A 25,361-nucleotide genomic window follows, 5' to 3' on the forward strand; every position below is an offset into this window, starting at 1 on the left:
CCCCTGGCTCCTTAAAGAGACAGTACCACTCAACTATGTAGTGGTGGAAGAACTATTGCAACTAAAAAAGTCGTGCAATCAAAATGTAGTGAGTGAAATCAAGTAGGTAACTTTTTTTAACAATCATACAAGTAAAAGTACTGCTTATGCAGTAGAATGTCTCCTGTTTTCACCATCATCCGTTTTGTATTGCTTTTATGAAATGTATAAACATTATTTTGAAGTAACGTTGTGTTCTATTAACATATATTAGTTTTAGAGAATATGGTCTAGTTTTAGTTCAGTCTTTGTTCTCAGATAGATTTTTGTATTCTAGTTTGTCTATCACTATAAACAAAACAATCCGTTTTTTATGGTCAATTCAATGTAACTGTTGTCTCTGATAATCTGTGTATTTCTTTTGTATGATCACCCAGTATGTGCCATGTGTTTTGTGATGCAATCTGATGTTTCTGCTTTTTCCCGGATTTTTTTTATTTAATCCATATGCTAGTGTTGTTTTGCAATCTGTACATATATTTTATATTCTTTTGTAAATTTCTGGCCTTTATTCTACTGCTACAACAGCGCAACGCCCTAACCTTGCAGCATCACCTAATCACCGAGCTCTCTAACAAGACTTTGCCTTCACCGTTTACAGAATATACTGTATAAAACCTTTATGATGTACAATCTAGAAAAACATATGCATTCCAAGTTTCCCATTCATTAAGCATAAGGCATCTAAAACTATCTCCAGGTTTAGTCAAACGTACAATGCCACAAGGTGTCGCTGCAGCCTTATATTTTTATTTTAGAGGTTCAAAATTTCCCCTAGCCCTAAAAAAAGAACTCTAACATAGGTAAGATTGGTCAATTAATTAAAAAGCAAGGTGCAGAGTCATTGCACAGACGGTTCAAGGAACTGTAAGATTTTTAATTAGATCCAGATGTGACTATTTACAATAAAAAGAAAAATGTCAGTCCATACAATTCCACATTCAATTAAAAAGGAACTTAGTTTTTACAGAAACGGTACACTTTCATATTTTCATTCCTGTAGCATTTAATCATAAACTAATATTCTGTGCTTAAAAAAATAGCAACCTATAATACTTTTATATTTAAAATTTCTTTTCAAATGAAAGGAAGACAAGATATACACAAGCATCAGTTAAACCTATATCAACCTGTACACAGCATAGAGAACTCTGTAAGCTACTGGCCAGACAACAATACAAGATAAAACACTTCTGCTTCTGTTTCAAAAGGTTCCAGCCAAAATGACTCCCTGTTGACCGTTTATACATTTTTCTTTTTTTTGTTGATAAATCCCTGATCTACACGCACAGCAACTTACATTTCACTCTTAGTATAGACACTACTAGCATGACCTTATTCCAAATGGCTACAGAATGCATTGCATGTTTGATCTTTAAAGGGAAGTACAAAAACTCATAAAAAAGTATAAATGAAGAGAGATTATCCAGATCCAATTACATTGGATTCTGTGTTGGCTCATGCAGTGGATTGCAGAAATTAATGATATGAAAACCAGTATCCTATAGTCCATTAGGCATTGGGTATGTTGGCACACATAAAAACCCCAACAAGCCTTCTGACCTGCACCCTTTTTCTATATCTACATTGATGCTTAAATGGCCACTTCACATCACAACCATAAATACAGGCAAGCCAAATAATAAGAAAAAGGTTCAAATAAAAGCTGTCACTACTCATGTGATCAAAATTACAATATAAAATATCTTGTGCATTACAGAATATTTTGTAATTAGATCTTTCCAAGTTTCATTCTAAGGTATAACAATAGCAGTCTGTACACAATTTATATAAAACACAATATCCCAGAGATGTCCAGTCCCATAACAGAATATCCCAGTCTTCATCCTTCAGCCCGCTCTAGTGGCGGTCTGTTATCTATTATTACTGTGTGGAGTATTATAAGTCATCATATTATTACTATTATTGTATGTTATTACATTAACAAGATGAATTAGCATTTCCATATACAGTAAAGAAGAAAAAAGGCAACACAGAATGAGGCCGCATTAAAGGTTGTCACTAGATCCAAGTCCCTGAGGGGTACCACATAACAGCAGAGTGAGAGTCGGCCCTGTAGGTTCTCTGCCACTTCTCCACTTCATTGGCACGTGGTTCCCCCTGTTGTCCGGGAGAAATACTGCATCTGGTCCTCACCCACCACCACCACCTCAGTTTGGTGAAAGCAATGTAGTGGGACGGCGATGGAGGGCAAGCGAGAAGCATTTTCAGTTCCAGGCTTTCTCTGATAATCTGTACAGTACATTCGGGAAACGTAAAACTGCGATCTTTCCGCATAGGAAGCAGCTTCTGGCCACACAGGGATCTTAAGTGCTTCATTATCCGTGAAGGAGAGGGTGGTCTAAGGCCGATGAAACCTAAACAAAACATAGGGATCAGACATTCATATTCTGTTTAAAGTTACAATCCTTAAGATTTTCATAAAATCAAACCCCATATTTGATACTAGTCATCGTCGTTACCTTTTCAGCAATAGCCATTCATGGCATTTACATTCTGTCATCATGTCTCTTTAACATAGCAGGTTTAATTGTTAGTGGCGGGGTCGGGGTCCGCCATTCCCATTTTGGATTAAATTTGCCCTCATATGCTCAAGAGATTCCCACAACACACGCATGTCATCCAGCTTCACTGTTTTTAATGTCATCTCATCAGTCTCACTGTTTACTGAACTGTATGAAGTTACTGCTAATGCTAACCCAACATTTATGCTAAAACGGTTGCGATGAAACATGACAAAGCTTATATTGTGAAGCAGTAACCGGAAACACAATGTATTTTTCACCGGGGTGAACGCTGTGAGCAATCCTTGGTCGACAAAACATGACAAAAGATATTTTCAGCATATTTCATCTATGGATGAGTTTTAAACATGTCAGCTATTAATGGAACAATAAGATTATGACGTCAAGATCCATCTGATAAAAGGCATACCTGGTGTAGATTCTGCTCTCTTCGTGGACCTCCATTTCAGTGCTCTTATAATCGTTGAGCTCCTTCCGGATGGCCGCCTAGATGAAGCAACAGGAAAGAGAGAGAGAGAGAGTCCCGGTTAACCTTATAGGAAACCTGCTAAACATCACCCTTGATGCTAATATTATGTGAAACACAAGTTTGTCAAATGCTTGCTGGACATGGCAAACTGAATGAGCACCTTGTCAGCAGGAGTCAGCTTGGTCCACGGCTTTTCTGCTCTCCGATCGTAGTCTTGGGCATCGGTGACTTCCACGTACTCGTGGAACCGCAGGATTTTTCTTGCCTGTAGTTCTGCAACTGTGGGTCTTTGACTCAGCTACAATAAACATATGTCAGTTTAATATCCAGCAAAGACACGGTTTGACACTTGGATGTTTGTTGTGGATGTGTTGCCTCACCTTCCTGGTCAGCCGCCGCTTGATCTCTCTAACCTCAGCTTGTCTGTCCGACTGATTTCTGGCTGAATGAAAGAGAGGGAAGGGAAAAAAAACACTAGCAGAGCTTTATTTAGATTCTGCATGAAAGTCAGGCTTGATGTGCAACAAAGGCAGAGTAAAAGCAGTTTCCAAAATTAGAGAGTCAACTGTAATCCATGTTTCGAATGTCTTTTCAAGTGTAAATTCTTGCTATCACAGCATGTCTAAAATACAATTCTTTTGTACACTGTGAACTGGCTGGGTTAAAATGTGTCTTTTTCTAATTCAGGGTCAAAGCTGGGATGTTTGTTGAAGCCCAAAAAAACAATTTGACCAAGAGCAGCAGACCTAAAACTGAACTTTCTGAGTGAGGGCATTATAAGGTCCAGTAATGGATAATAACAGTGAAAAGGAAAGAAAGATTGATACTAACGCTGAAGGATGTTTCTTTGCTCCAGCTCCTCAGCAGTGGGTCTCTGGCTAAGTCGCCTGAATTGGGGAAAAAAAGAAGAAGAAAGAGTCGGACTATTTTTACACAGTATCACTTTGTCATTCAGGGAGTAAGTAGGACAAAGATCTAAGACATGATCTTCAGATTCCTTTAGTAAATACACACTCACTATTGTCAGTTTAAAGGAAGCAAAAGAATCAAAATATGAACAGAAGTGCGATGATGTCTGTCTTTACCTTGTGAGTGCAGTGCCGATCTGTGTGCGGATGGCCTCCCACTGCTCCCTGCTCTGCCAGGTGAGGCCGGTCTGTCCTGGAGGCTGGTCGTCTCTGCTCCTCTCGTGGATGAACCGGTCCCTGTCTGGGGCACAGGGGCGGCCGCTCAGCTTCAGGGCCAAGGTGTCCTTCCTCTTCACCCTGCTGGCCAGCGCACCTGGATAGAAGCCAAGCAGAGATGTGGTCAGGTGGGAAGGAGCACACAACAAAAACAAAAGGAAGTGCTTTACAAAAGTCTTGAAACTAAGAACACTAATTCTTTTACATATTTCCATAAAATATAGTTATGCTTACTAAGTGGGGGCTCATCCTCCTCATCGGAGTCTTCATCTTTATAAAGCACAGGACCGTCTGAGTCGCTGTCCTCCCCACGCATGTCATGCTCTCCTCCTTCATCCTCTTCCTCCTCTTCTTCCTCCTCCTCCTCACTGCTGTTCCCCCCCGGGATGACACAAACACCGGCGTCTCCAACCAAGCACCTGCGACTCCGTGGCTCCAGCTCTGGCTGAGGAATCTCCCCATCGTACTCCTCCTCTTCCTCGTCATCTTCCTCCTCTTCCTCTTCCTCCTCTGAGTAGTCATCTTCAGATCTAATGGAAAGAGAAAATAAACACACAAGCATTACGGATACAAATAATGCATCTGTTAGCTTTTGCACTTTAAAAAGACTGATAGGTTTTAGCAAAATGATATCCCACCCTCATCCTTCTAGCTATACCTGATTTTGTAATGATCAGGAGAAGGTTTGCTCCAGGCTGCTCATGGCCACATGCAAAGCTGGATCTCACATAGGTAGAAGCCTTGATTTTTTCGGCAGCTGCCCCCTTTGTCATGAAACCTTGTGATTTTGCCTTGACGGAATAGCTTTGCTTAACAAAAGTTCTCCCATTGTTATGTATTGAGTGACTCACAGTTTTAATGGTTGGATGCTGACAGGAAGTGGGCGACCACCTTGGTAGTCCGGAGGGGTTTCGAAAAGCAGTGTGTGTGCACGCTGTGACCCGTCTGGATGAGGCTGAGCCGGGCCGGGACTAGACAGGGCTCGCTGGATCATGATATGGAGCGGGACAGGAGCTGGGCGCTGAGGAGACTCGTTGGTCGGGCTCGGTGGGTCAAACAGCATTGGTATGGGTTGGGGCAGCGGGTGGGGGTAGGAGTGCTGATGGTGGAGGTGGTGGGAGTGTATGTGTTGGCGGGGAGGAGAAGGTGGTTTGTGTGTCGGCAGGGGAGGGGAGGGAGGAGGCAGCTGAAAGCCCACATGGAGGTTGCTGTGGTCGTCCATAGAAAGCGGCGAGGGGATGATGGGGTGGCTCGAGTCCTCCGTGCTGCGTTTGGTGACGGGGGTGGTCCTCTTAGGAGGCATCGGTGGAGAAGGCTTGGCTGGAACAAGACTGGCACCTCCGGTGGCTTGGGTGAAGTCACCTGCAAATGTAAAAACAGTTAATACATCCAATCATAAAGCAAAATAGATAGCTTAGGTCTGTGAGTGAGTTGCTAGCAAGTGCTTTATTTTTCTATCCAGTTTGCCGCTGTCACATGAGTGCACATGCATCAGCGCTACATGTATGATGTACCCAACATGACAGAATACACATGAACAAATACAAATACTGGGATTACATGTCTGACTGAGCATTATTGCGTGCATACAGTGTGTCGGATCACATGACTGAGTCAACATGAATGCACGCACTGCCCTAACAAACCAGTGTGCAGTATGTGCCCCAGGTCACAGAGACAAAGAAGATACATACAGCGGACATGCTCTGCACAGCCAGATTCTTAATCTGCCGTTAAACCTTGATTATTAGCATCTTTAAAGTGTAAAAAGCTGAGATGACAAAAAAACACCAGTTATTTGCATGCACATTTGTTTATTTGCCATAGAATTCTTCAAATGCTGTAGAACAGCCTTAAAGCCACAACAATGTTAAAAGCCATAGCCGTGCTACTGAGACATAATAAGAGATCAGTGCAGTACTACACTGAACTGGTTTACATCTCCCTCTCTAAGTCAAGCCCTTATGACACAACCCTTTGGCCCCTCCATCCATCCATCCATCCATCCATCCATCCATCCATCCATCCATCCATCCCAGTTGAGCAGAAGCTAGGTGGATTAGCACTATAAAATGCACTTGATGCATTGCAGGCCACAGCTGGAACCTGCTAAAGGCTCCCCTCCATTTACATGCCAATTAAGAGAGTATAACAATGAAAACATTCAACTGCTCACCTACACAGAAGTTTACTCTCATGTACACAAAGCACCCAGCACACTCATTACCAGCTCATTATGTGCATGCGGCTCTTATATACCACATCCAAAGAAAAGCAATCAAGGCCAGTCAACAAGTTAAAAGGCGTTGGGAAGGGAAATATGTTGGCAGCGAGAAAGGACGCGACACCATGAAGAACGCAGACTCTGAAGGGGGCACAGACACGAGCACCCTGGCCACAGAGATACCAGAGGGCATCCTTTTACCTGAGCGCAGGCCTCCGGCCCGCCGGCACAGGTAGACGGGAAGGGACAGGTAGACATCGTAGTCACACTCTCGCTTCCAGCAGGACCAGTAGAGCGGAAGCTGAGCGTTCTCGCCCCCCTGCAGGGCTGAGACTAACAGGGAGGAGACGGAGGCCTTCAGCTGGAGTGTTTAATGAATGTCGGTGCATGGTGGTACTGTAAGTTGTTGTGTAGATAGACTGCGCTGTGAAGGAGGGGTGTTGTTGCCCTAAATGCTCATCATTCAATCATTCTATTGAAAAAAAGAATCAACCAAATTGTGGGAAACACTCCTATTTGTTTTCATGCCAGGAGTCATAAGAGAGGATTGATGCCACGCTCATATCTGTCTGTTCAATATGAAACTGCAACCAGGAGAAAGCCAGCTAAGCTTAACTTAAAGACTTAAAGCAGGGGGAGACAGTTAGCCTGGCTCTGTCCAAAGTGTGAAGCATTTAGAGGGATCCATTCCATTCGCGTGTTCACGTCGGGCACCGAGGTTCTCGTTCATGCTTGGCACAAAAAGTTTCAGTTTGGTTGCAATTTGCAACCTCGCTGCCAGATCCTACACACTGCACCTTTAATGCATACAAAGTGTAAAAACAGCAAGTTGCGATTGTAGCTTAGCTAAACTAAAAGGTACTGTCTCCAGGCTGCAGCTTCATATTTCATATATGTCAAACAGTTCCTTTAAAATGTTTATGTTTAGTATGTTTGCTTTCATGGACAGCTTCTGTAAACTGCATCAACAGAATTTGTTCTCTAAATTACATATCTGGTTGGCCTGTTCTTGGTAGCCGAACGCTTGTGAAGAGGAAAATGCTGTTAGTTTCAGAGTGCTAACCAATATAGCCTCATGTGACGACTAATAGGACATCTAGTAATATCTTTCCCCATTTGACTCGTCACTTCTGATTACATGACCGATACATGTGAGAAAAGGAAAGAAAATTCTCACAACACATCATAACAAAAAACCTGCATAATTCAGTCACACAGAACACACTTTTTTTTTTTTTTTTTTTTAAAAAGGTACCAAAACTCATCAATCCAAGAAAACAGCCCTGCCTGAGTGTCTATTAAGGCAAGATCCCAGAGGAGACAAACCCCACAGTAAACAAAAACAACCACCATTACACTGCCTCTGTGCAAGCAGCACCCCGGAGCCACAGGAGTGCCTGTTATCTTCAGAGTGTAAAATTCTGGGGAAAAGTTAGCAGCAAAAATAGTCCAGGCGTAATAAGGAATTAGCTGGGGAAAAGCTACTCAAGCTGTTTAGATAACATCATTACCAGGATGTGAGTGTGTGCAAGTGTGTGTGTGTGTGTGTGTGTGTGTGTGTGTGTGTGTAAGTGTAGCTAGCTGTGTTGAGGACTTCTCTTTGCCAACAGTTGCGCACTGATAAACATGCATATTGTATTCACCAGTGGGAAACTTATACGCTAAGTGAGCAAACATTTAAGTGTTCATAATGCACACTTGAGACTGTAATGCACGTGATCAAGTTGCCGTCACCTTCTAACAAAAAAAACCAAACACACCCACTTTTAAGCAGAACCTACCCAGCATGGTGGCATTGCCCCTGTTCACAGGCTTGGGTGGGGGCACAGGGGGCTGCTTGGTGCCATGAGAGGTGGAGGTCGGGGTTACGCACGATGACGACTGCTGAGTGGACGCACCCGCGGAGGAGACGGACCGAACAGGTTTGGGCCCCACAGCCGCGGGGCCGGAGGGAGAGCAGTACTGGTTTGTGTGGTGGTTGGATGGGGTGCGAGGTGGACCCTTGCCGCCAGGTTCAGGGGTGGATGTCATCAGCCACTTTGGAGGCATGACGGACTGTTTAGGAGGCAGAGGTTCACGCAGAGTGTCCCGCAAGGCTTCTGGGTCAGGGACGAAATGGCTGTCTGACTCTATGAAAACACAATATCATGGGGATACGTTAGATTTAAAAAAAAAGTTATTCCACCAAATAACTACAGTACTCTATGCCAGAAACATTTTTTAATCTGCGTACACAAACTATTCTACATGGCGGGTATTTAAAAAGTGTATTTTCATCTTTACCATTATTGAATTAGTGACATCTCATTATGAAATACCTCGCTACATGGCTATAAACGCTTCAGTGCAGGGACTGAGCAGTGAGCCATTTTCTGCTGCTGCACCACTCAAAGCACTCTCTGCGAAAGCACTTGTTTGAGAATTGTATTATCTAGGGATCAGCTGTGAAGATAAACAGAGTAGGCGGCTGCAATTACCACCAAAGACCCACCTCCCACTGCCCACCCCACAGCAGCCCCCACGCTGCTGATGCTGCTGCTGCTCCCACGCCATTCCTCAAAGCTGCAGCTCTGAAGTTCAGGGTTATTTATTTACAGGCGAGCCTTTATCACTGTGATGTCACACAACCGAAGAGGAAATCATCCAAAGGAAAGAAGGAAGTGAGCAGAGAGAGAGAGAGAGAGAGAGAGAGAGAGAGAGAGAGAGAAAAAGAGGACAGAAAGCAGGAGATGTGATAAAGATAGAAAAGGAGTGGGAGAAAAAAAAGCAGCATCAGAGAGAGAAAGGAAAAAGGAAAATACAAGGTGAGACAGAGAAAAGTGAAGAGTAGGGACAGATGAAGGAAAGTTGGAGAAAATATCTGTTCTCGTTTCCTATAGTAGTTCTGCATTGGCGTTTTCAATATGATGCATTATCTATTTTCTTTTAAATTCAGGCGCAACCCATGCCCCACATGTGGGTCACTTAGGCTCCCTCTCGTCTTACCGACATACTTTTGTACAAAGCTACCGAAGTGTTAAAAAAAATGAAAGTGGTTCACGTGTCACACAAGTGATAACTGGACAACCGAGATCTAAAAACAGCAGAAAACAGGATTATTTCTCAAAGTGTAATGTTTCAGTAAAAATCAATTAGCTGTGGGTCTTCGCCAATTATCGCTCAACTGACAGTGTTCGCGTTAAAGGGCAATAACGGGTGTAGTGATCGTGCCACATTAATTAGGAGAAGAGAGGACGAGCTATTCCCTCATGCTCCTGAATAAGAAGCGTAGCTGGAGCAGGGCCCCTGGGAGCCGACAGGAGCCCGTCTATATCTGGGCACATAAGCAGGAGAGTGACAGCAGGAGTCAGTGAAAGAACACATAAAAGGACGAATCACATACTATCTTCAAACATGTATGAAGGAGGTCAGATTGTAAAATATACACCGTATCTTTGATTTGACCACAGGGATCTTATGATTACAGCTTTTTTTAAATTGGTGGAAGATGTAAAACTAAATGACTGACCTCTGCGGGCCCTCCCCTCCTCAGCGGATGCATGCCGAGGGAGTGTGGGCTTCCAGTCCGCTTCCGCAGGTCGACTCCTCCTGCCATCCTCCGACGGGGCCTTCTGCAGCCCGGGCCTCTTCTGCCCGTCCTCGGGGTGAAGTCGCCCCCCACGTCGGCACTCCTCCGCCTGGCCGTGGATCTGGCCCTGCCAGACCATATTAGGCTTCCACTCGCCCTCAACGTGTGCACGTGGCCCCACCCCTGCGCTTCTCCGCACGTCTTCATGCAGTCCCGTGCCCCTGGAGCCCAGAGCCCCACGGCGGTCTCCGTCAGAGGGAGACCAGCCCCTGCGGTCGTCCGGCTGGGCGAGCCAGGCCGGGTTCATCCTAAAGTCCGACTCTGAAGGGAGTTTGCCCTGATTGCACGGACTCCTGCCACCACTGACGATTCCTCCACCTCCTCCGACCCCAGTGCTCACAGGCAGAGTGTGGCCGTTCTTCACGTAGAGCTGCTTGTTGTGTGTATCTGCATCTGAAAAAGTTACAAAAGTGTGCGTCTTGTAAAAAACTATAAAAGAAACACTAAATATTTGTTTAATCTAAATTATTCAAAATGTTTCATACTGCCTTTTGCAGTCTTGCAATGTCTTTTGTTTGATATTGTAGAATATTTTGGTATTTTATTGGTCTTACAGATCTAGTAATTTAAATCCGACACCTTGGGCCCTGAGGTAATGTAATGGGCACTATTTTCTGACATTTTACATTTTAAATAAGGAACAGATTAATCAATAATGAAAATAATATTAAGTTGCAGCCACTTCCACAGTGAAACAAGGAAGGTACCCATAACCCAAGCCCTGTAGACAGAGTCTATGTTTGTTGGTGTGATGAAGGAGCAGCTGTAGGTTTAATAAACGGGCTTCTGCAGCAGCGGGGCCAGCATTACGCTTGCACACACCCCTCTCAAAGCTATTGTGCTGCAGGGCACAATTTGTTCCACTTTTCCTCAGCTCTGGAGAGTGCCATGCCATTTTAAACAGATATTACATTACTTTTAAAAACAGCAAGGTGAAAGTCAATTTGCCCTTTTAAAAAAAAAAATATGTTACAGACACCTGCTGGTTAGGGTGGACAGTGATCCTGCCATTACGTACTGATGACTTAACAGTACTGTCCTGTGTGGGTGTTAGCCTCAGGGCCGCTGCCGTCAGTAACAGACACCGTCAGATGTATCACACAAGCACTCCTACCGTTGTCCGGGACCTCCTTCAGCACCCCCTGTTCTATAAGCTCCTGCCGCGTCCGCCGCGTCGACATCTTTCTCTCCAGTTCTGCCGTCAATAAGCAGGATTCACATTACACAGTCGTTTTTTTTCCCGAGGAAACAGTACTTCAGCGAAATTTTGTCACATTTGAATTCGAAGACTTAAGTTTAGACATCCTTCTTCCTCAGGATATTTTGTTAGCAGCTTATTGTAGGTGCACTGAAAACATGAAGAGAGCCATAGGGGCCTGTACCATTCAGGCAGGAACCCAAGCATTGAGGAATTTTGATGAAAACTGAATGCAACTGATATGAACAGTGAGGAAGGAGGGGGGATACACTCACACTACAAAACACAATGAGTTCACACCACAAACCTTCTGAAGTTTCCTTGAACTTGTCGCTGCTTTTCTTCTTCCGCCACTTCCACGGCTTGAAGATCTTGCCAAGAGTGGAGAACTTGCCCTTGCGCTTTGGGGGAGGGGTGCTGTCCCCCGTGCTGAACCCCTCTCCCACCATAGTGCTGTGGTGCTGCTCAGCTTCATCATCTAAAAATAAAAGAAGCAATTCAATATAAATCCAACTGTTTTAACCTGATTTGCGCAGCTTAAAACTAAACACAGGAGCATGGAAAATAGGAGTATACATCCATCAGCAGTCACAATATTGTGAAGTCTCGATTCTAACTGAGCTCATCTGCTGTGTTTGTAAAGAGGGCCGTGCTCATTATGGCTGTTATTATCTTTAGCTGCCACTTCTCGGGGACTGAGTGTGCTTTGGCAGGGTGATGCTGAGAGCTCATGGACTCCTCCACATATCCACAGTTAACAGGAGAGGTCTGACGCTGGCGTTCAGCCAGGCTCTCTCACTGTCAAGTGCTCACATTCCTTGGCTGGATGGAGAGTAGTGCCTTATCAGCCTTTCAGCCCTCGCTGCCTCTACAGAGAGGCTCACACATGGATGCAGCTATACAGTAGCAGAATGTGGTCGTGGTCATGAATACATGCGGGCAACAATCAAAAAGCGAAGTGCTTCCAAAGAACACGGATTGTTATGAGATGCCATGAACGCTGAAAGTGCTCCATTAAATGGCATTCTGCAGTCATGGTTAAATATACTGGGCTACGTGATTGACAGGCCAACTGATAGGGTGCTGAGCTCAGAGAGACTTTCAAACATTAGCTCTTCCAAGGCTGCAGCTGCTGTACTCAGCAGACATAATATTTACCAGTGGAGAGAGAATGGGCTCTGATTTAAAACATCCAGTCTCATGCACACACACACACACACACACACACACACACACACACACACACACACACACACACAGGATGTCTCTGCAACAATAATGCCTCGCAGTCTGATTCCCACAGCAATATGCTCACATACAATACCCACAGTGCTGATGAGGCATACATAGCAGTCCGATCAAGAACGTAGGGACATAATAACAACTATAATATCATTCCTCGGTGGAAACTGACTCTTCGTTTGACACACAGCGGGGACGTCAGGGTTCGCTATGGACCATTTTCAGTAACTTGCTAAGGGACATTTTAGCATGCTAGATGGCTGCTGACACAGGATTCAAACCATTTTTGCAGCTGAAGGACAGAGTCTTTAACCGCTATACTCCACACTGCTACCTCAATGCTGCTGGTGGGGTAAAATTTGAACCGAATGCATACATAGTGCTCAAAGACCTGACCGTCGGTAAAACGCCCAAAACAGTTAAAATCAGTAAAAATTCAAGCACTACTGCTAATTCATAAGTCGGGCTTTGTTGTTATGTCCTTGAAAGTAAAAATGTTGCCAAGCCTTGAAAAAAAAAACACTCTAATCTACCTGGAAGAGGGTTGTTAAGCGTCCAGCTTCCATGGTGGCGAGACTTGAAACAGCATGCCATTGGGAAGCAGGAAGCCTTCAAATAGACTGTCCTGTATCCCAATAAAAAAAGGCCTGAAAGACAAGTTGTAGAGAGCTGTTTGAAACTACAGCAAAGAGGCTCCGGGTTCAAGGCACATGTCCGCACCATGGAAATCCAGCTTATCTTGGCAAGGTAGAAATCGGAGGATTCAGACCAGCTGCCATAACATCCAGATTAAGCATTGCTCAAGGCAGCTTGTGATCCAGAACTGAGGTTCTCACACAGCGGACTGCTCTGTCAGAGGAGCCTCTGACACAGTGGCTCAGCTGAAGGCAGTGAAGCAGGGTAAGAGCTGCCTGTGCCAGGCCCGCACACTCCACAGCACTGCAGAGATGACGATCGCAGTGGACTCAGCCCATGCAGCAGGCATCTATTTGAAAAAGACGACCGCCTTGTTCATTAGCCGGGGATGCCCGATGACAAAATGTGTCAATCCACCGACACAAGAGAAAAGTACGGTACATCCATCGCATACAAGAGAGCTGTGGATCCACTCAAAATGATTCTTCACAGATACAGAGTGAAACTCTTCCGACATGTCGTAGTTTTTAGCTCTAGCGAGAAGACGTCTGGTGTGTGGTGGCACTCCAGCTGTGTGTGACTGTGGGAGTGGGAGTAAAGGGTACAAAAAAGCTACAAAGAGAGAAAAAGTACAGGGGTTCTGGAGGGGGGGGGGGGGGGGGGGGGGGGGGGGGGGGGCAGCATGGAAACACAGGGAGGAAACAGCACTCCACCCTGATTCTGTGACCGAGAACAAAGACAACCTCTTCCCCTCAAACTCAACAACACAGCCTGCTCATGGAAACACGGCGCTGAAACGTGCAACACATTGAAACTAATTCATATTCTGACCGTTAAACATCTTGATGACATAAAACCCATTTCCATTTAGAACAAGGCCATAAACAGAATTTAAGTAGTCATGCTCTGTAATCAGGAATTGTGCCAAGATAAGGAAGCAGTCAGGAAACATGGGGGTGTGTGACACTGTGTGTGTGTGTGTGTGTGTGTGTGTGTGTGTGTGTGTGTGTGTTCCTCTGACGTACCCCCATCCTAAAGCCACACCTAGCACTACTCTCTCAACTATGTCCCAGAGAGGCCAGATTTCCCTCTAACCTCATGATTCAATGAGTCATGGCAGGACTGGTGAGGTGAGCATGTGGTTAAAGGAGATTGTTGTTTTAAAAAAAGACCCGGCCTTTTAGCCAATCCGCTATCAAAGGCATCCTGATCACTTGCATAAGACACCACCTTCCACAGAGCGCAATGGTTGGGAAATACCTCCAACCTCATTATAACCCTAACACTAGCCAGGCCAGATTATACATTTTAATCTACTTAACCGACAGCACAAACGGAGGTTATAATAACTGCAATTGCTTCTTGGGGGATCTTATGTGCCAAAACCAAATAACATAGTAAGAGTAAGCATGCTGTTTAAGGTAAGCAATGTTTTAATCTGTCCTACAAATTCACTACTTTCTACTTGTCAAACCCACGGTCAAGATCTATAATTAAAGATTCATTCTGTCCGTAGGTTTTACACTCTGTAATATAACAGTAATCAAAAGGGTAAAAATTAAGAATCAATCCAAAATGATGTAAAAGCTCTCAGAATCAGCTTCAACCTCTATTTCCGTATTTTCAATATCTAAATGACGGAGAAAATACCTTTCTTGTGCACTGTAACATAAGAAAATAAGTGCGCAACACATGAGTGTGTAAAAACACAGCTGAGATTCATCCACATGATCCCGGTGATTTAACATTCCTTGTGGTGGTGAGAGTGAAGGAGGGGGCTGAGAGAAAGGAGCCTGTGCACACTTGATTATACAATCTCCAACCCTTATCTCCCCTCTATGCTTTAATTCATTGAAAAACTAATTTCATGCCGTGTTTGTTGCTGCTGAGGAATGCATGACTGGGTCAAAAATACACACAGAGTGCATGAGTGAGTCCAGAAACTCACCGCCATTGTTGTGTTGTTGTGGGTCCAGAGCCGGGATCTCCACACGAAGACTCTGTCCCATGATCCAGCCCCTAAGGGGCCCCTACCTGTCCTGCACCCAGAAACGTGCACACTACACCGGGCAGCCGCACCTGCCTTCCTCCTTCTTCAACAAAGTCCCCTGGTCTCTTCTACCTCACGTCTTTTCTGTGTTTCCCTTGTCTACCCGTCCTCTACGCCTTTCAGTTCAGTCCTCCCACCCCCCGGCCCTCCCTCCTGCAATCTCCTTAAGACCTTCCCTCCCTCCAGGAGTTGGACTCCCTCTCCCCCTTGCTCACTGACCCTCCCTCCTTGGCTCGCAGCACAGGTCAACATTCACTGAAAGATGCCTACCATTCCTGGGAGAAAGAGAAGTTGTGTTTTCAATTTAACGTGCGGTATGTGGTACAATGTGCGCTTCCAATAATGCACGTCCAATACAATGTATGCTAAGTGGTGCAGCGGGTCTCAAGAGAACAAGGACTTTTAACACTGCAATCCAGAAACAGAAAAGCGAGACTCAAAACCTCAGACCACAATGTATGCTTTGAAAACAATCCTCTGCCTCACACGTTGGCGTCAGTATTTTCTGGCCTTGCTAGCGCCGAGATGACAATGAGAACAGCAGCTAGAGTTATACAGAGTCTGTATAAGCCATTCCTAAATGAGTGACGCATCTAACCTGACAAGCAAAAAGCTTAAAGTTAGTCTGGACGTGAAGGAAATTGGAGCAATTTCAATCAACAATCAGAAGAAATGTTAGGCAAAAAGAAAAAATACATGACTTTTTTCGGACTTGGACTTGATGGATCACAAGTTGATCTGAGCGTTACTGCTGCCGTTTCCATATCTAGCATGCATTGCACACTAATATTAAGCAAAGAATACTGGTTTTTTTTAGAACTGACACAGGGTGTTTATCATGCCGCTCACCTCTCTTAATGCCCCCAGACACCATTTTATGCACATCTCCAAGTCTCTTATTGCAATTTGAACAGTCTTGGGAGGTATTAGCATGACTTTGAAACATGTTTGCCAAGGAGAGCTGTCCTGTTTGGGGCTAGAAGAGCGAGCGCGAGAGAGGAAAAAAAAGAGACAGCTTTCTCTAAACTAGAAAAAAAGGAGGGAGCGCAGACCGGACCCCTGAATCAGAGCTTTGATTCCTTTTGAGGTTTCAGCGTCTTCAGAAAACCTTGTCTGACTGCTCCTCAGAGGAATCCAGAGCATTGAGCTGTGTCATTATGCCCGCATAGATCAGAGTTTTCTGAGCATTTGGCTGCATCTCAAGCTGTTTCTAAAGATGGAGAGCTAATGTGTTCGACAGCGTTCCTTTTCTCTCCCTGTGCCCCAAATACAGCCTCCACACCGGGCCGGCTTCCAGGGAGAGCTGAGCCAATCCACATGAGCCCAGAACCTGTTGGCCTGACCTGGATAACAGGCTGGGCCAGGCTACTTCAGCAGGCACACAGACTGAGGCAGGTACACACACACACACACACACACACACACACACACACACACACACACACACACAACGGGGGAAGAGTATGGCGCTATAAAGTTATGGGTCACTGCTGTGAGTCTCATTTGTGATAGATAATTAGTATTTTAACATATGCTTCATCATTTTCTGTAAGCACATGGTTTATTATCATATGAACGTTGTCTTTGACCAAGGTAAAATAAGATAAACTGAACACCAGCGTCACAGGGACAAAAAAGGACAGGAGAGGGAACAGGACGTTATTTCTTAACGTTAGTACACACTTGTGTCTGAGCGATAAAGTTGAAGCTACCGCCGGCAGCTATTGAGCTTAGCTTAGCACAAAAACTAGAAACAGGGGGAATCAGCTAGCCTGGCTCTGTCCAAAGGTAACAAACTCCACCAGGAAGTGCACGACTGTAAAACAACAAACTGTAAATTTGTATTGTTTTTTATTAAAGTCATTCAATAAATCACATATAGTTATAAATAGCTTTAGAGAAAGCAAATAACCATATTACCCAAATGTGTAACTATTGCTTTAATGGAAACGCAACACTAATAACACACCTGTAGATGTTTTCAGTCTTGTAGTGCTGTTATTATGAAGAAGCCACAGGAAGTGATAGTCACTAGGGAAGGTTTAGGGTTTGAACATTTGGGCTTTTTAACTGTCTGGTTTTTTGGCCGATCCCTTTTACAAAAGGGAACTGGTTAACTGAAGACCTGCAGGTCACGGTTGACAAAACTAATTGAACAATGAATCACACGGACTTACAACGAGGAGGGAATAGTCCCCGAGAAGCCAAGCTTTGAGAGGGGAAAACTGATCCTCAATCAGGCCCTACGTTTGAGAAGATGTTTGGCTGAGGAGCTCATAAAACGTACAGAGACTAGACAGACCCCATAAACAGTGGACGTATAGCAAGTTGAGTGGATCTACAGCTCTCTCCACAGCGTTAACGGCGCACTTAACAAACCACAACGGACAACATGGTACTCACCACGATTTTCCATTACAGAGTTTGAGGCTCACCAATCAACGGCTCCTGAAAAACAACAAGTTGGAGCATCGACACCAGGTTGAGATGTGAGCTGAGACGCACCAGTGAAACCAGTGTAGTCGCAGTAGTAATTCAGTTTTTCCTCAAATATGGTTTGCAAGTGATGCGCCAAAAAACATCAAAACTGTGGTCTTGGAATCATGAGATATTTGGTCTTAAATGATTTCAATTAAAATTCCAAATAAGCCATAATTAATCTTTTCAGTATAAAAGCATCTGAAGCATCTAACATAAAGTGATCTGGGAAAGATGAACCCAACGGTCCCTGACGACTTTCATGCCAAATTTAAAATCAAACCATGTGTAGTAACTTCTATTTAGCTGAAATAAATCACATATAAATACAGTAAAGTATAAATACAGTATTTCTATTATAGATCACTGGATTATCCTTTAATATACTTTTTAAAAAGTGTCAGCATTGCTTTTAGAAATTACTAGTACAGCATTTATCATTTTGGATACAATGAAATATTTTTACCATTGACAATGTATTCATGGCTCATTATGATTGGCAACACAGCAGCTGGAATGTTTATTACACAAAGAAATTCTCCAAAACGTAATAGCTGTGATTATTTATCGTTCAATAGGATGCATGTGGCATTGTATTCATTATAAATGACCGTAGTATCATTAATTGTGCATTTGTGTAAATATATAAAGAGGTGTAGACATACACTATAGAAAGTCATGGGTGGGACGGGGTGGTTGAGGTCCTCAGCAGCAGTACACCAGTATTTGTTCAGGTCTCCAGCACGCTTAAGATGGCAGCTCCACCCATCTTAACCCCTCTGATGAAAGAAAAACAAAAAGGATTAGATCATAGATAGTCTTAAAGCGTGATCTTCGTTTCGATACTGTATGTTGATGGAGCAGAACGCGACGTGAAAAGGTCTTAAAGCTCACGGCATGGAGATGCAACAAAAGAATCCACATTCCCTTGTACGTATTTGAGAGAGTTTTCACTCGGAGGAAGCGTGAAGCAGACAAAACAACGAAGGCGCAACATAAAGCTGCCGCCTGAAAATACATCTCAGAACACACACAGTTTGGTAGAACTTGCAGTAGATGGACTACGGCAGACTCCGGTCATCTAAAAAAAGACAATGACGCTCCAGTCATGCTCAGAAGTGGATGACTTAAGTGTGAATTGATACGTGTTGCGTCACTCTGATGGTCGTGTTAAAGTCTCGTGGGAGAACGGTTCTCTGGCTCTCACTTCACGTTTCAAACTAGTCACAGGGAAAAAGTCAAAACACTCATCGAAACGCTTCAATAATGCAATTTAACACGAGTGCATCACTTCACAACCACAAAGCATCCTTTTTAAGTATCTGAAGTGGGCAATTTATGGATGGCAACTAAATATTTTGCCATTGATTGTTACAGTTACTGACTGAGCTGGCAAAGCAAATACCTAACAAGTAGTGTTTCTTCATTTTAGGAATATAAAAGAAATACAGAGCAGCCTGATGGAGCCGCAGGGCAGAGAGCAGCAGAGCGGGGGAACAGTCAGCTGTGCTTTGACTCAGAGAGGAGGCCGACAGAAGCTGCTCAGTACAACTTGAAACTGGAATACAAAAGTTTCTCATTAAAGAAAATGAGCAGACTCTACTTTTTTGCACCTACTGTCTGTAGCATATATTTATTGAGGATGGAAACATCAACATCTGCTCTCGTCAGTTCCAAGAGAAAAGAGGATGAGACATGAATTGTAGGACGGACGGCCGACAGAAAGTAGTGAACGACCCATTTCTTGTAGCGACAAGAATTATTCAGCAGCATTATGCAGCCCAAGACTTCACAGCATCATAACACACACAAGCCGACCATTCTTTGCAATAAAAACAAAGCCACGTCTTTTTGGGCAGTCGAGAAAAACATGCATGGACATCTGCTTTGCACGAGAAAACAAAAATGTAAATGACATGAAAAAAAAAAAAAGATGCTGTTTATAACTACCCACAAAACTCCTTCAGTTCCTCTCTCAACAGCACGGATGGATTTCAATGCAAAGTAATCCTTGTGGTGGTCTAACGGGCCTCCAGGTCAGCTTACATTTCGGTGAATTACTGGTCTAACTAAAATTGCAGCATTCTTGTCTTGCGGGCAAACATCGTTTTTAACGATTGGCCAGATAAGAGCAAAGGCAGCTTCAGACTCTGTGACGGTGTCCAGGCCGCAGGAGGCCCTTCAACAAGACTATTAATGTTACCGAGGATCAATGGTTTGTCATGACGTAAAGCGGCATCAGTCCAAAGGCACATGTGTGACTGCGCAGCATCGTGATGGACGGATAGGCGTGTAAACGCAGAAACGGTATACCTATACACATATTTACTGTATCATGGCATTCTTCTCTGTTCCTCTTCAGGACCTATTTACCGGCAGGGTCAAAGATCAACTTCCCTATCAAAAGAAGAAGCCCGAGTAACGACATTTAGACATCAAACTGGCCAATAATCCTGCCAGCTGGACAATAAAGTACATCTTATCCTATAAAACGGGCTTTAAAGCACAGTGAATCGTACAGTCGTTCCAAACTGAGTGGAGAAGCCGAACACCACTGAGAGGAGGCAGATGTATTCGCGGTCGGAGATGAATTGTTTTACACTCCCGCCCAGTGCCACAGACTTGGCTGGATGAGTCAAAATAATCGAGCAGAGTGGTGAGCGCTTCACTCTACCCGGGGAAAGAGAAAAAACATCTTTGGTTGTCTGTAAGTAGGAGCGGATTTTGAGGCAGTGAGGGGGTAGAGCTGCAAATACTGAGCATTTTTCCACCATTTGAGCCACAACCTAATATGTTATGTATGCATAACACTTGCAATGCGTCGCTGCATGTTAAGTGCAACCTAAAACGGGCTTAAGGAGATACATTCCACCATCACATTTAATCACATTTTGCCCTGTTTCACTTGCTGTGTTTCTGTCACGCTCACAGCCAGTCTCAGAATGTGCCCATAAAAAAAAGAGAAGTTGATGGCCTACTTCCCTTTAGAGTCGTTAACCCTCTCCCTGCTCTCTGCCGCTCAGAACGGATCAATACGAAAGTGACGAGTGTGTCCAAACAGTGCAGGACCCTCTGTCGCTCGGATTCTGCCGCGTCACAAAATATATTAAGTGTGAAGCTTTTGACAGCCGTCGCGAGTCACTTCACAGCGGCGAGAGAACAAATCGAGGAAGACATGACACACACAACCAAGTAATGACACAAACACTTAAATACTCTGACAGAAGAGCAAATAAATGAGTCAGAAAGTTATCGCCCCACCTCATCGGTCACTTCTGCAACTCTATACAGTCGGGATGAACTACCGTGTTTTATATCAAACCCACATCCTTTTCCTGGATGATAACTGGGATTTTGTCTTCTTCTTTGCCACAAACACACTCACTATGAATAGGAGCCACCATTCAGGTATGTGAAAGCAGCCGTTACAGACCGCCTAGACGTCCCGACTGTATAATCTTCCGTGGGGCGCACACACCCTCACTGGCGCACTCTACTAGCGCTGATTCAATTACGATGGGAGCGGAAACGGCAGCAGCTGGCCCGGGTTTATGCCATCTGTAAATAGCAGCGCGCTTCTCTATCCAGAGCGAGCATTTTGGGCTCAAAAAGCCACCAAATCGGTGGAGGAAAGTCATTTAATCCACACTTAAGACTTTCACGTAAAGTTACAAGTAACACTGAGATGGTGCATAGCTGATTCAACCGCAGTGGGTCCTGAGTCAGGTGAGCTGAAGCATACTTACAGGCCTGCTCCAGAGAGGTATCAATGATAGATGTGCAGGAAAAAAAAGTGGCTGCTGTTTGGAAAGCAAAGTCAGACCTGCAGTCCCTCTGTTGGACCGTTCTGCAGAGTGTACCCAAACAGCACAGCGTTCACACCGCTCTCCAAAATGGACGGACAAGGGTGTCTGTTCCCAATCCGGGCCGGGTGAGCGTCACCACCGAGCCTGCCCCAGAAAAGCATCATTCACCACCACAGGGACCGCTGGCCCACTTATTTTTTTCTTTCTTTTTTACAAGGAGCCCAAAATGCTCCTCGCCTTTGCTAAACTTTTCTTTGTCAGAGTCCCCCCCACCTGTGTGCAGACTGCTGCTGCACTGCAGGGACGACTTACCACCATGCAACACGATGCATCTTCACCAACACTGAAGGCATGTGATCATACACAACAAGCATTAACATACGTTTTCTCACTTTACACTCTAAAAGGCTATTCACCTCTTCTCCCTGCCCGGTGGAGGGGGGGGGGGACTGAGAGCTTTCGGAGGAATCTCAGGCACAGCTCAGTCTCATCTGTGGTCTAACTGAATCAATCAGGCCCAGCTGACAGCTTAACCATCGGTGGTTGCCTCTCCATGGCCCATTAAAGGATGGAAGGGGGTGGGGGGAAGGAGCTATAACACAAGCCATGAGGCAGCATTTTTTTTCCTGGGAAGAGAAAATTAACTTCAGGAGCTATTACGCCACGGGCAGATGAACCGAGAGGAAATGCATGTTACTGCAGAGGAGAAGGTTCAAGAGGGAGAGGAGGAACCGGACCAGACTATTAGCCAGGCGTTCTGCATCTCACATGGGCCAGATGTACTAGGTTCACGTATAAGCTATTAATGTGGACACTCATTGGAATAAATACAATAGAAGAAGACTTAAAACAACAACAACACACACACACACACACACACACACACACACACACACACACACACACACACACACACACACACACACACACACACACACACACACACACACACGTTATGCCTGTTGAGAACACACACTTCTATCTGTAGGTTTTTCTGGCAAAAAGTGTCAGCCTACTCTGTGAATGCACTGCTGATGGTTCCTTATGGCATCCAATAGCATATAATGTCCTTGAGGAAATCCACTCTCCTTAGTCAACAAGGAGTGACTTTAACATGAAAATAAGGCTTTTTTTCTAAATTTGCATTCTATTATCGCCAGAATTTCTCTGTGAGGACGAACAGACGAGCGTATCACGTCTTCCATCTTTGCCCGAACAAACCGTGCCCTAATTAGATTTAAATGGAGTGTTGATTTATAATTGTATCGCCGAGATTAGACCGGCTATTACTTGACCGCTTCCTTTCCTGAGGCAAGATTTGTAAGTTACCTGAGAGGTTGACTCGGTCTATCGCGTGAAAAGCATCAAATTAAAACAGCCGTTCCTCCCGGCAGAAGGAGGAAACCGAAGCCGTGTGTGAAGGCTTCCTACATCGACCTGCCTCCCTTCTCCGCGAGTGGATCTCGCGCCAGTGGACTCAAGATGCTGATGAGCGACTGAGAATAGAGCATCGTCAAGCCAGCCTCAACGAGCACGGTAACTTCCGGCCAGCCGCTTCAAAATAAAAGTCAGAGAACGCATTTTTGCTATGTTTTGTACATAACACGATTTAAATAAACAAAATCAAGTAAAGTGTGATTTGTTATGCATGGATTTACTGTTGTCGATACTTTTCAATTACTTGCTTTTCACAAAAAATGCAGATAGCCCTCGAGGTAGGCTACATATCCCTTTGTCAACATTTTAAATTAGCTCATTATTAGCCTACTTTGAAGCAGAGGGCTTCTATCTTTAAAGCCTTAATTCTGCGCCTACAAAATTAAGCTACAACTCAGAGTGCTTTGATTTGGAAAGAGTCCAGTTTTCCGATTCTAGCAGCATCCTCTTTCTGATGGCTGCAGTGCAGACAAAATAACACATGCCAGGGGAAAGCGTTTCTACAGGCCTGGAAATGTCTTTTCCCACAACATGACAAGGCGTAAAGACAAAAAAAAGACGGCATACAGACCTTTTAAGGTGCATCCAACTGACAGAGTCTTCCGACTACAAACATCGACACACACCATCTACATCCCGGAGATCACACGCATCCTTTGTTGTGCATGGACGCCTGTGCAGAGATCAGTGGAAAATGGAGTTTCAGTGGTAAACGGCAGCAGTGATTTCAGCGGAAAAAACAGAACAAACACGTTTAACCTATGGCACCCACAATGTGCAGATAGCTGAGCTATTTACATGTAATACTACTCTGTAAACGTTCAATTTAGTCGTCATGCCGGCTTGTTTTGTGTCGGCCAAGTTGGAGCGCAACTTAGGTTATTGTCTGCGGAGGAATCTTCCCTCCAAACGCAGTCAGTAGTGTATTTGCTCCCCCGTGAACTCAGGAATCAAGTCCCTCTCTCCCGACTCACCCTCCTGCACCTCCTCCTTTGAAATGAATTACAGACGATTTAAAATTAGCAGCCCGGTCATTTCCTCACCTCACACTTTCCCCCTCTTCCCGTGGCCGGTCCAAACACTTTACGCACTTACCGGAAACCATCCCGAGCTGGGCATCTCGGTACCGGTAGTTCTCGGTGGAAGCTGTGGCTCCTCTGTGGGCGTTGGGAACACGGCTCTTCTTTGTGCCGGGAAGACTTCAGTACCCACCAGGCATTGCATTGCATTGATCTGGGGTGGGAAGGGGGGGTGGAGGAGCATTCCGTTATATTTTCCCACAGTGATAATCACTTTTCCCCTCCTATAGCCTACCCATCATTTTATTAAATGTATACAAAATAACTCCCAAATGTAATCCTGAAATAGCGCCTGCTGTCATTACTTGAATCACAATCGACTTCACATCATAAGCTTTATTGGGATCAAATAATCATAAAAAAAACAGCACAACTACAGTTTGCTTTTGATAAACTCACGACTGACCGCTTCATTTAATTTAGGTGTGAAAGAATTTATGTATAAACATAGCAAACTACAACTAATATACATGACGTTCAATGCACAATATGGAAAAAACGAATTATGTTGTGTTACAGTTTTAATTCATAATCAAAATATCCTAAAATAACTCCTACAGCTTAAAACCACACTATTTGTTCAACTTCCTTTGTCAGTAGTGAATATTACAAACAAACTCGTATAGATCTGTCCATGGCATCATTTATAAGGATTATACATAGTGATTGGAGTTTTTCTTTTTGCAATGCAGTTTGTTCATTGTTATTATTGACTAATTAGTTAGTTTCCCAGCAGTGGAAACATTTTGTAATTTTGAGGTACTTGTGTACATCCATTTTCTGCTATTGTATGGCTCTACTCTTCTACATTTTAGAGGGATCAATTGTACTTTTGAAGTTACTTAAATATATATATATATAATGCAAAATAGGATCAACAGAAAAATGATTATGCATATGTTAAGATAAGATTAGACTTTTTATTGGGTGAATTTAACTTACCCAGCAATAAAATAATAAAATGACCGTATTTACGTAAGTATGTACACATCAATGCATTGCTAATTAAAATCCAATTATGCAATATGCCTTATTCTGAAATGGACCATTCTGCATAATGACTCATACGTTTGGTATGCAACTTAAAGTAATATTTTGATGATAATACCTTTGTTCTTTTTCTTGAGTAGAATTTTGAATGTAGGACTTTCACTTGTATTTCTGCACTGTGGGATCAATTATTTTAAATGATATGAGGTTCTTCCACCAGTGGTGGAATCATTATTTAGGTTTTTTAGGGCCCCAAACTAGATTGTTCCTGTTACACTATAGACCGCCTTGCTGCGCAAGAAGAATGTTGTTTTTATGACATAACACAGCGGAGTGAAATCTCTAATTATTATCG

The 25,361-nt window shown here is 44.0% G+C and overlaps 1 protein-coding gene and 1 long non-coding RNA gene across 12 annotated transcripts; one reads left to right on the plus strand and one right to left on the minus strand.

Annotated features, from left to right (window-relative positions):
- Window positions 1-895: 895 nt before the first annotated feature.
- Window positions 896-24,033, minus strand: phactr4b (phosphatase and actin regulator 4b). Of its 11 annotated transcripts, none has more exons than XM_068735156.1 (17): window positions 23,981-24,033; window positions 23,509-23,610; window positions 18,360-18,473; window positions 17,620-17,664; window positions 11,596-11,766; window positions 11,205-11,285; window positions 9,971-10,483; window positions 8,244-8,591; window positions 6,664-6,795; window positions 5,090-5,600; window positions 4,473-4,768; window positions 4,140-4,335; window positions 3,886-3,941; window positions 3,435-3,496; window positions 3,215-3,352; window positions 2,995-3,071; window positions 896-2,417 (listed from the first exon to the last, which is right to left on the minus strand). In XM_068735156.1, the coding sequence occupies exons 4-17, from the start codon at window positions 17,630-17,632 to the stop codon at window positions 2,402-2,404; spliced, it is 2,610 nt and encodes an 869-aa protein (XP_068591257.1). In that variant the 5' UTR covers window positions 17,633-17,664; window positions 18,360-18,473; window positions 23,509-23,610; window positions 23,981-24,033; the 3' UTR covers window positions 896-2,401. The 11 variants fall into 11 exon arrangements, with proteins under 11 accessions (XP_068591257.1, XP_068591258.1, XP_068591264.1 ...); XM_068735157.1 differs by having other exon boundaries at window positions 23,912-23,994; XM_068735163.1 differs by lacking the exon at window positions 6,664-6,795.
- Window positions 14,500-19,251, plus strand: LOC137890869 (uncharacterized). The gene is made up of 3 exons (XR_011105314.1): window positions 14,500-14,587; window positions 16,490-16,607; window positions 19,127-19,251. It is a non-coding gene; the product is annotated as an uncharacterized lncRNA (long non-coding RNA).
- Window positions 24,034-25,361: the final 1,328 nt, after the last annotated feature.

This window comes from Cebidichthys violaceus, unplaced genomic scaffold, assembly GCF_023349555.1.
Source record: "Cebidichthys violaceus isolate CVI_PGR_0920_01 unplaced genomic scaffold, fCebVio1.0.p SCAF_7, whole genome shotgun sequence".
Lineage (NCBI taxonomy): Eukaryota > Metazoa > Chordata > Actinopteri > Perciformes > Stichaeidae > Cebidichthys > Cebidichthys violaceus.

Excerpts from the sequence above, each read along its gene's own strand:
- phactr4b (XM_068735152.1), bottom strand. The coding sequence starts at position 13,253 with ATGGTGCGGACATGTGCCTTGAACCCGGAGCCTCTTTGCTGTAGTTTC. Across the intron at positions 8,592-9,970 it reads GGAGGGGAGGGCCCGCAGAG|AGTCAGACAGCCATTTCGTC; the intron begins GTCAGTCATTTA and ends GTGTTTTCATAG. Across the intron at positions 3,072-3,214 it reads AGCTGACTCCTGCTGACAAG|GCGGCCATCCGGAAGGAGCT; the intron begins GTGCTCATTCAG and ends TGCTTCATCTAG.